The following is a 9,749-nucleotide window of genomic DNA, read 5'->3' as shown; positions in this document are numbered from 1 at the left end:
TTTTTTTGGTTCCTCAAATGCCTTCAGGGCACTTTTGGCCAGCGGGAGAGGTGTGAGGTTCGAACTCCAGCAACCTGAGACTGACAGCTTTGTGGAAGCAGCCACTTAAAGGCCTGAGCTAGGGCCAGGCCCCCGCCATCTGCTATTAATGTATAAGATAATTTGGATTTGTCCATTTAGATCAGATTCTTTTGTGAAGACAAACATCAGAATTTAAAATTTTGTGACCATGTTTACTTGAAACAGGTGACATACGTCAGAAACACATCTTCTGAGCAGGAGGAGGTCGTGGAAGCACTGAGAGAAGAGATACGAATGATGAGCCATCTAAATCATCCAAACATCATTAGGATGCTGGGAGCCACGTGTGAGAAGAGCAACTACAACCTCTTCATCGAGTGGATGGCTGGTGCGTCTGGGCTCTGAGTTGCAAGGAGCAGGACGTGAGCACATGGGCTGGGCCTGCTGCTGTCAGGTGTCAGGAAAAGTTTAGTGAAGACTTAATCTAAATAGTTTGAACAGTTTAACAAAACCTGAGAACAGTTTTTAAAAAAGAAAGAAAGAAAACAATAGTTGAGTCTCTAAAAGCAAATTAAGATTGTGAGACATAACTTGTTGTACTAACTTTTTATATTTCTATGTTTTAAGTATGTGTTGTTAACTTAGCAATTCTCAAATACAATCTGTTGGTCCTCCTAAGGACATAGAGTAGAGAGCTTGCCTGTTCCGAAGACTTCTAAATTGGGTTTGCTGAGCCTGTTCCTTGTCCCAGGGTGAAGCCCGACTCAAGGTCGTCTCTCAGTCTCTTTACCATCTGCTGAGTAGGTCAGCACTATTGATGTAAGCCAGTAATAAAGGCATTTCGTATGTTTTTGTTGAGAAGACAGAGTGAAGTGTACATTCAGAAATAGCTTTTGTTAACTTCAAAAGCTTTCTAAAATCCTGGCCCTCCAGTAAACTGGCTTCATGAAGGTTTTGTAGAAATGTCTCCTAATTGATAGATTTTTGAGACAATGTAAGAAGTCAGATTCACTCCTGATGTGCAGTATGAGTTTAACAATTCAGATACGAATATGACCTTGTGCAGTGCAAGCTTAATTAGCCAAAGTGTAATAGGTAATTCTACTTCTGAGCTAGTTCATGGTAATTATTGCTGTTTTGCAATTATTTCATAGGAGGATCTGTGGCTCATCTGCTGAGTAAATATGGAGCCTTCAAGGAATCAGTAGTTATTAACTACACTGAACAGTTACTTCGTGGCTTGTCATATCTTCATGAAAACCAGATCATCCACAGAGATGTCAAAGGTAAAAATTCTCCTAATTATTTTCTAGTGACCATAAGAAAAGAAATGTAATTTTTAAGCTTGATTATTCATTGATAGTTTCTAAGCTAAATTTTTAACTATCAAATTGTTTTTCTGAATAATTCAGATTGCTAAAGTATTAGACTAAAAGAGAAACCTTTAGGTCATTTAATCTGCCTTTCTCATTTGATAGAAAAGTGCACTGAATATAGGAGAGGCCATAACTTTTCCACAGCTTTATTACTATTTGATAACAGAAAGCATAGGGTGGCTGACTCCCAGAAAGTTTATTTGGTTTTATGTAGAATAATTAGGAGGATATCATACACTTCCACTTAAAAAATCCTTTCATGTAAGTTACTTCTTGTTCTTAACAGTAGCTTTTGGTTTTCTGTCATGAATCTCTTTAATTAGTATTTGAAATAGTGTATTGAATTGAAGTACTATTATAAGATTATTAAGCTGTAATTATGAAATAAGCATACACTTTGAATTAGTCTAGGTCGGTGTATTGTCATAAAATGTGAATTACACTGAAATTTGAAGAGAGACTTTTTTGGAAATTTTTGTACTACTCAAACTTTTTAGTACCTGCTCCTTAAAGGCTCACAGAGGTCTCTGCCCTCACTGTGCCTTCAGACGGTTTTTCAGACTTTCCCTCTGGGGCTTTAGATTTTAATCCCACTGGAGAGACCATTGTACCTTTATCATTATTTACATGGAGGGAGAAGAGAGGTCTTCTCTTTAAGTCTGATATATATTCCACTTATATATTGTCCCCTTCTTTCGTCATTGTCCTACTTCTTTTGTGGAAATTGACTGGGCTTTTCTCTGTCCTTCTGTTTTTAACATCCAAGGTTATTTACTGTTTCTGTTGACAGGTGCCAATTTGCTAATTGACAGCACAGGTCAGAGGCTGCGAATTGCAGATTTTGGAGCTGCAGCCAGGTTGGCGTCGAAAGGAACTGGTGCAGGAGAGTTTCAGGGACAGTTATTGGGGACAATTGCATTTATGGCACCTGAGGTGAGAAGTAGTTTTGAGTATAACAAAAGAAAATATTTTGGAATTCTGTGTGATTGCACTGTACTAGGTTATGTCACAGGGTATGAGGTATTTTAGACCCTATTCCCAGCCTTTTATCTTTGTCTTAGTGAAATTCCAAAAGACAGGCTTTAATAGACTTGCTTAAAGACCATTATAACAATGACAGCAACCAAAACTATTTGTTAGTTCATAGTAGTGGTTTCCTAACAAACGCAAAGCACACACAATAAAAAGGAGTTCTGTGTTCCAAAGGGAGGGGAAGCCCACAGGGCAGCCTGCTTGGTGGCGCAGTGGAACACTCGTTCTTCTGAACATGGCCTTCCTTCAGGCTCTTGTTTGTGCATCGCGGTTATTTGCTGTGTTTGCCTCCCGGTTTTGCTAAGAGCACCGGGGCTGGCTTGGAATTCTGTAATGTTTAGTTTTGTGCATGATGGAAGATGAAGCTTGTTAATGAGCTGTCAAGTAGCTTTAGGTAATTACTGTTCATGCCATTATTTTGCTCTGAAGTAGAGAAATTAGAATCTATAACCACGAAATGGCCTTCTCTTTTTTAAGTGAGCCACATTTCCAAATTAACTCTGCTTTGTTTTAGGTACTAAGAGGTCAGCAGTACGGTAGGAGCTGTGATGTATGGAGTGTTGGCTGTGCTATTATAGAAATGGCTTGTGCAAAGCCACCTTGGAATGCAGAGAAACACTCCAACCATCTTGCTTTGATATTTAAGGTAATTTTGAGACAAAAACTACTTCTTTTGTGCTAAAATTGTCAGGGGTCAAATTCTCATGGTTTCTCTCTTATCGATGTGACAGTTACCTCTTTCTTGAACTATATAGAAATGTATAGTAGTGTTGCCACTCTTGGTGGCATTTACTGTAACTTCTCACTGTACCAGTCAATCAAGACTTATGAATTCTCTACAGACACTGAATTAGCAAAAACTGAGTCATCCTGCAGGTGAAATACTCCTGTGCACGTATTGCACGGCCGCCCACAGCCGTCGCCTTCTTTCAAGTTCCCACATTTTGCGCCCTGCTCAGGCGCGCCTCCTCGGGCTCCACTGTGTGCTGTTGAGCTTCCCCTCTTCCCGCGTCCCAGACCCCTTCTCCACGGCTGCAGAGCCGCCAGGCCTGGGACCCGCTACACACGCGGCGCTCCTCCCCAGACCCCAGAGCTTTTCGCTGTGCTGCGGCCAGTGCTTCCACCGTTGGTCTCGTGTTTACGCTCCTGTCCCCCTCCTTTTACGAACTCTAAGCCTCCATCTGATACAGAACTCGCTCAATAAATGCTCATGGCAAAGTCAGTTTGAACTTTGGTGGTTTTAGAGCTTTGATGAACACTTGAAACAAATGAAAATTAAAGTGACACACGATATACTCTAACAGATTTCATATGCACTCTGATTCCGAAGTGTATCTAAAAGTGAATTATACTGCAGTGCTTTCAGTTTTCTCAACTTCCAGTAAATATTTTGAGATCTGTGGAAGCATCACAGATCGTAAAACTGCTTTCACAACTATCTTTTTTCCCTTTTGTAATAGTTTGAATTGCTAGAGCACTTTTTTTTTTTAAGAGAGTGACTTGGCAGGGTCCTGCCAAAATTGGAAGTACGCATGCTCTCCGACTCACCTGTGCCCATTGCTGGGACTTCGTATTTACCCACAGAAGGTGCCACGCTCACGATCATCTGTGGCACTGTGGATGGGAATACCCAGAGCCTGGACTCACTGAAATGCCCAACAATAAGAAAGATTGTAAAACTATATAAAAATTTAAGCGGTTTGTATTAATGTAGAAGGTAGTGCAATACATAAATAAGTGAAAAGAGCGAGATATATAAAGTGATTCCTTTTGTAGGCATTTTGTGAAGGTAACGTAAGTTGTGAATATAGTAGCCCTTTTTTTTTAACCCCTAAAGGAAAACAGGAAATGTTAGTGCTGAATGATCACATTTGGGGAAAAGGAAAAAGTGTATCATTTTTTCTTATGTATCAACTAAGTATATCTTAGTATAGGCTCACAGCCTTATTTTTTTCTAACATTTTATATTTTGAAGATTTATTCAGAATCTGTTTATTAAAGTAAGTTCTTCATAGTGTTTCATATTAAGAATTAAGATTCGTCCAGTGTTACAGAAAAAATCAGTGCAGTGAATAAGCGCGCTCTGGTAAGAGACTGAAATGCATGTATGTGCACTTCTGCGTTCAGAGCTGCATTTACGGAAAGCGTCAGCTCTCTGGCTTTTTTGTTCTGCAGATTGCTAGTGCGACTACTGCCCCGTCGATCCCCTCCCATCTGTCTCCTGGCTTACGCGATGTGGCTCTTCGCTGCTTAGAGCTTCAGCCTCAGGACAGACCTCCATCGCGAGAGCTGCTGAAGCATCCCGTCTTCCGTACGACCTGGTAGCCCCCTGTGGAGTAAATCAGAGCCTGGATGTGAGCAAGGAAGAGAACTTGTGGGGAACCACGCCGATAATCTGCCGGCCGCCACGGCTGTCGTGATGAGGCCCGGGGGAGCCTCCCCCAAGTCTGTGACTGACAAATCATGTCGTGTACCTACGCTCAGTGTGCAGAGTCTACAACTTGTGCAGAAACTGTAACCCGTGCCTTGCAGAGAACTGGCCCTAGGCAGACAGGCAAGCAGTGAAGTTTGCATGACTAAAGAGCAGAAGCGTAATATTTTTGGAGCACTTTTTCAGCAATATTAGCAGCTGAGGGGCTCAGGATCTATTTTAATGTTTCAACTATTCTTCCATTTCTCTTAGTGATCACAAGCAGGGGGTTCTATAATTCCGTTCAGTTTTTCGGTCACTGGCTATAAAAATTAGTATCTGCCTCTTTTAGGACAGAGTATGCTATAAGTAGCAGTAAATACATATATATTTTTAAAAATGATGACTTCTTCACGACCTTTATTTTTTTAATGCCTGGCATCTGTGGTTCATTGTGCATTTTACTGTTGGCCCATTCATTTCGTTTTTGGAAATTGCGGTTCTGTGTTTCCATTTCACCTCCATGTCTGTTTAATATTCAGGGAAAGGTGATCGTTTCAAACTAGAAAAAAAGTTGGTGTGAACTAGACTTTACTATGTATTTGCTACTGCAAGAATTTTTAAATGCAGGTTTAATTTTTTTTAATTGGAATTTAATGTACTGCCTACATTGAATGAATCATCTTGCTTGGCAAGTTAAATGTAAATTACCAAAATCAGCTGTCTTCTGTGATGCAGCTCAAAACCAAGAGCAAGATTACTTAGAAATTTATTTGAATTGTGTCCCATAGTTCAGTTTCTTTACTGAAGCGTGGGCAGCTTCACACCGCGTGGGCCTGACTGCAGGTCACGATTGCCACTCCTGACACGGCGCGCCCAGGGCGGATCTCCTCCACCGTGCATCGCCGTTCACACCAGCTGCCTGAGGGATAGTGTGCGCCTGACCACAAGGCAGTAGTGTTTTTAACAATACATTTGCTTTGGTCTTCGAGAAAACGCTCAGAAAAAATGAACTCGCGTCACATCATATCAGTTCTTTGGATATTGCACAATTATTTAATGGTTTTAGTCTGGAGTTGAATTCAGATGCATGGAATCCTGGAGGGAAAGGTAGCTCTTTTATCCTTCTTTGTGTGTGAGTCTTTTAAATCAAGTACTGATTATTAAATATATCTTTGAGATGTTAAGTTTTAACTCTTCAGATGCCAGTGTGAAATAGAATTGGTTATTCTCAAAGACTCAGGATAAGCTAAATAAGCTATATAGAGTACATTTAAAATGTACAACACAAATTGGAAGTAAAATAAGTTACAGGAAAAGTTTACAGGGATATATTGCATATAATTCTTAAAAAGCAGTTTTTTATGTGATTGTGCTTCTTAGTGAAATTTTACATTCCTTTGTTTTGCAAGATTGGCAATACTCGAAGAGTTAAAAGTAGTTCAGAAATGTGAAGTTTGGTAGTTCTCAGTGTGTTGTACTTGACTTTTTTACTATTTAGAATTTTCACAGCTCTGATAAGATTATTTCCAAGTCTCCCACATGTGAGCTTTAAAGGGCGCACTCTTGCCATTTGATGTACTGGAAGATCATCGGTCAGAGCAGTATGGCGTCTGACGGAAACGTAAACTGTATAAACTGAGGAACCTCAGCTAACCAGTGTTACTTCTAGATCACCATGCCCGCCACATTTCAAACTCAGACTGTCTCGAGATGTCAAAAGCTGTTGTGTTTGAGTTTGTTTGCAGTTCCCTCAGCTTGCTGGTAATTGTGGTGTTTTGTTTTTTGTTTTGTCTTCATTGCAAATGTGATGTAATATTCTTTTTTTCTTTGGATCAAAGCTGGACTGAAAATTGTATTGTGTAATTATTTTTGTGTTCTTAATGTTATTTGGTACTCAAGTTGTAAATAACGTCTACTGCTGTTTATTCCACTTTCTACTACCTCAGGTGTCCTATAGATTTTTCTTCTACCAAAGTTCACTTTCACAAGGAAATTATATTTGCTGTGTGACTGATTCCTAAGACTTCCAGGGCTTAAGGGCTGACTTCTGGTAGCACCTTACTGTGTAAGCAAATGTTACAAAAAAGAAAAAAAAATCTCTGGGTTAAGAAAATTTGGCTTAAATGTATCCTTTGTTATTTTAAATATATTGAGATATTTTAATTAAAATTTTTACCCCATTGAACCAATTTTATAGTATTTGTACCTATTTTGGTGTTTTGTCTTTATAGTAAATAAAAGTTTTTGAACAAATTTGTTACTTTTGGGTCCTTTTTAAATAATTTGCTACTTCAGAAAAGTTTGTAAGACCACTGTAAATAATTCCTGCTCAGCCGTCACCCACAGACACCGCTCACATTCCCTCGCTGACCAGTTAAGTCTTATTAGCAAGACAGTCCAAACCAAGATCACATTGGGTCTTAGTGTCCTCTTTCTTGAGTTCTGTTCAACTCAGAGCCATCTCTTCGTTCTTCCTTGATGTCCATGGCTTTCATTTTTTTAATGTTTAGAAACTGTTCTGTAGAAGATCTTCCACTTGCGCTTCTACCACGCTTCCCAGTGATGAGATTCCGAGCGTGCAGCGGGAGCGGGAGCATCCCAGAGGCGCTGCTGCGCTGCCCTTGGTGCGTCCCAGTGGAAGGCAGGGAGGTCCTTTTGCTCCACTGCCAGCGAGCCTCTGGCCTCGCAAGGTGGCCTTTCATGCTGCAGTTAACATGCACTTTCCTGTAAGTATTCTGTGGAGGCAGGATTCTGACTGCCCAGTGCCAGCTCTGCTGCTGGACTTTCTTAGCTGAGTTACTATTTTGATGGTTTTCCAATAATTTACTTCCTTTATTCCTTCTCTGTTGTCATTTTGCTTTCAGGAAGCTTGCTCTCCCATTTATTTGTTCATACCATGTGTTTGGTGGAGTTGTCATGTATTTGATGACGAGCTCGTGCGGGCAGGTCAGCCTCTCTGTCCTTCCGAAGGCACTGTTCTTTGAAGAGCTGCTTACTTTCACCCCATCTCACGCATGTTCTGCTTTGGACTGTGGAGCAGCCATGTCGTCCAAGGGCCCCTGATGCCTTTGATAGGAAATCATGTTTAAAAATCAAGACCAACATAAGGTGTATGTCTGTCAAACACTAAATACTACCATATCACATACGGTTTTACCTATTAGTGAAAAAATAAGTTTTAAAAGTTCAGTTAACAAAAGAGGAATCAGATGCAAAGAACAGCTGGAACACATAACCATCATGAAAATGTCATCTAAATCCAACTGTATGGCGGTGCATGCCTGTAATCCCAGCACTCGGGAGGCTGAGGTGGGAGGATTAAGAGTTTGAGGACAGCCTGGGCTACAGTGGGAGTTTAAGGTCAGCCTAAACTGCATAGAGAAAACTGGTGTCAATAGGCTGGCAACCCAAGGTTAGCATTAGACCTATAACTTCGCTGTGTTTTATCCTTCTATTCCATTCTCCTTAGCTGCAGGCTTCTTTTAATTTCTTGTGGGTTTTTTGTTTGTTTTTTGTTTTTGTTTTTTTGGTACAAGGTCTCACTATGCGGTTTATTTTTTAATTTATTTTAATTTTGTTGAGAAAAATATGAATGAGGCAGTTTCAAAGCTGATTAACAGGACAGTTTTGATAATCAATACATTGTACATTGTTATCTTCTTAGTGGTTATCCATAGCACAAGAAGCAGACAGGATATCCTGTCCAAACACTATTAGTACACCTCATTCTTCTCATTGAATTATGTGAAAGTAGCTATATATCTATCCTATTTTGTATATATAAATACAAAATGATCTTACCTTTGTATCCCCTTTTTGTTTAGTCCTGTCAGAGGTGGGTATTGAATTCAGCAAAATAATCCAACACTGTCCAGCAGTCTATAATATTAGTGGGTTATCCTCAGAAGTTATTGACTAGAGCCTTTTACAGCTCATCGTATTAATATGGCTTTACTTTACCTTGTTTTTATACTTTTCTGCTGGATGGTTAAGACCAAGATAAAGCAGGGCCTATATAACAAGAAATGTAACTTTTGTATCTGATAAGTTCAGTCAAGTCTCCTCAGGATGTATCCTGTAGCCCTGTACTGCACTTTGTAGATCCTTTGTCAGTGTCAGCCATGAGGATGAGTCACAGCCATTGCTTGACCAATGTGTTCTCTGTGAAAGCCTGAGAGAATGTTTTTTCTCTCCATGTGACTCTCCCCAGGCACACTATACATCATTAATCACATTCCTCTTGTGGCTCCATAATCTCCTTGATCAGAAAATTTGGAGCACAACTGAGTCACATGATGTTATAGTACAAGTTCTCTTATGTCCCGAGTCTTCACTGACCTTGAAAGGCTAGCGCCAAAATGTTGGCTGACCTTGCAGTCCTTCCTTTTCTCCAGTTTTGATCTGCTAACTTAGGTTGTTAACCTTCCAGAAGAGAAGCTTATTATTAACCTGCAATATATGCAGTTCGGTTTGCCCTCTCTGTCTAAATATCAAATATCTTTGGCATATCATGAAACAGGTATTTTTCATCAACTATTGATATGTTGAATTTTAAGTCCTTACAGAATATGAAGGAAAAATAACTTTAAAAAAGTAGAAATAAGCATTTACATATTTTTACAAAGAAATTTAGAGGGGCCGGGGAGATGGCTCAGTAGGATAAGTAGGACTGGCAAACGCAAGGATCTGAGTTCAATCCCTGGTTCCGCAAAAAAAAAAAAAAAATTTAGAAATCTAACCATATACAGAATTGTAACAGGACAGACCTGTGACTTTTTTTTTTCTTATTTTTGTGTCTTTTTTTCATTTATTACCCTTTTTTTAAAGAAAAAAATAAAAATAAAAACCCTTTACTTGAGAGGCAGTATGGCAATAAATGGTATGTCATGACAAGAAGTACATATTTA

General features: G+C 39.6%; 1 protein-coding gene across 1 annotated transcript in view; it reads left to right on the top strand.

The window, feature by feature from the left end:
• The window catches only part of Map3k1 (mitogen-activated protein kinase kinase kinase 1), a 42,877-nt gene extending 35,788 nt beyond the window's left edge, over nucleotides 1–7,089 (top strand). The window contains exons 15-19 of the mRNA XM_023708673.1: nucleotides 247–409; nucleotides 1,176–1,307; nucleotides 2,188–2,330; nucleotides 2,944–3,075; nucleotides 4,605–7,089. Coding sequence (XP_023564441.1) covers nucleotides 247–409; nucleotides 1,176–1,307; nucleotides 2,188–2,330; nucleotides 2,944–3,075; nucleotides 4,605–4,754 — 720 coding nt within the window. The 3' untranslated portion in view covers nucleotides 4,755–7,089. The remainder of the gene's footprint in view (nucleotides 1–246; nucleotides 410–1,175; nucleotides 1,308–2,187; nucleotides 2,331–2,943; nucleotides 3,076–4,604) is intronic.
• The last annotated feature ends 2,660 nt before the right edge of the window (nucleotides 7,090–9,749 follow it).

Source organism: Octodon degus, unplaced genomic scaffold, assembly GCF_000260255.1.
Source record: "Octodon degus isolate 3935 unplaced genomic scaffold, OctDeg1.0 scaffold00001, whole genome shotgun sequence".
NCBI lineage: Eukaryota > Metazoa > Chordata > Mammalia > Rodentia > Octodontidae > Octodon > Octodon degus.
Note: the sequence above shows the minus strand (reverse complement) of the source record. Positions and strands in the feature narration are given on the sequence as shown.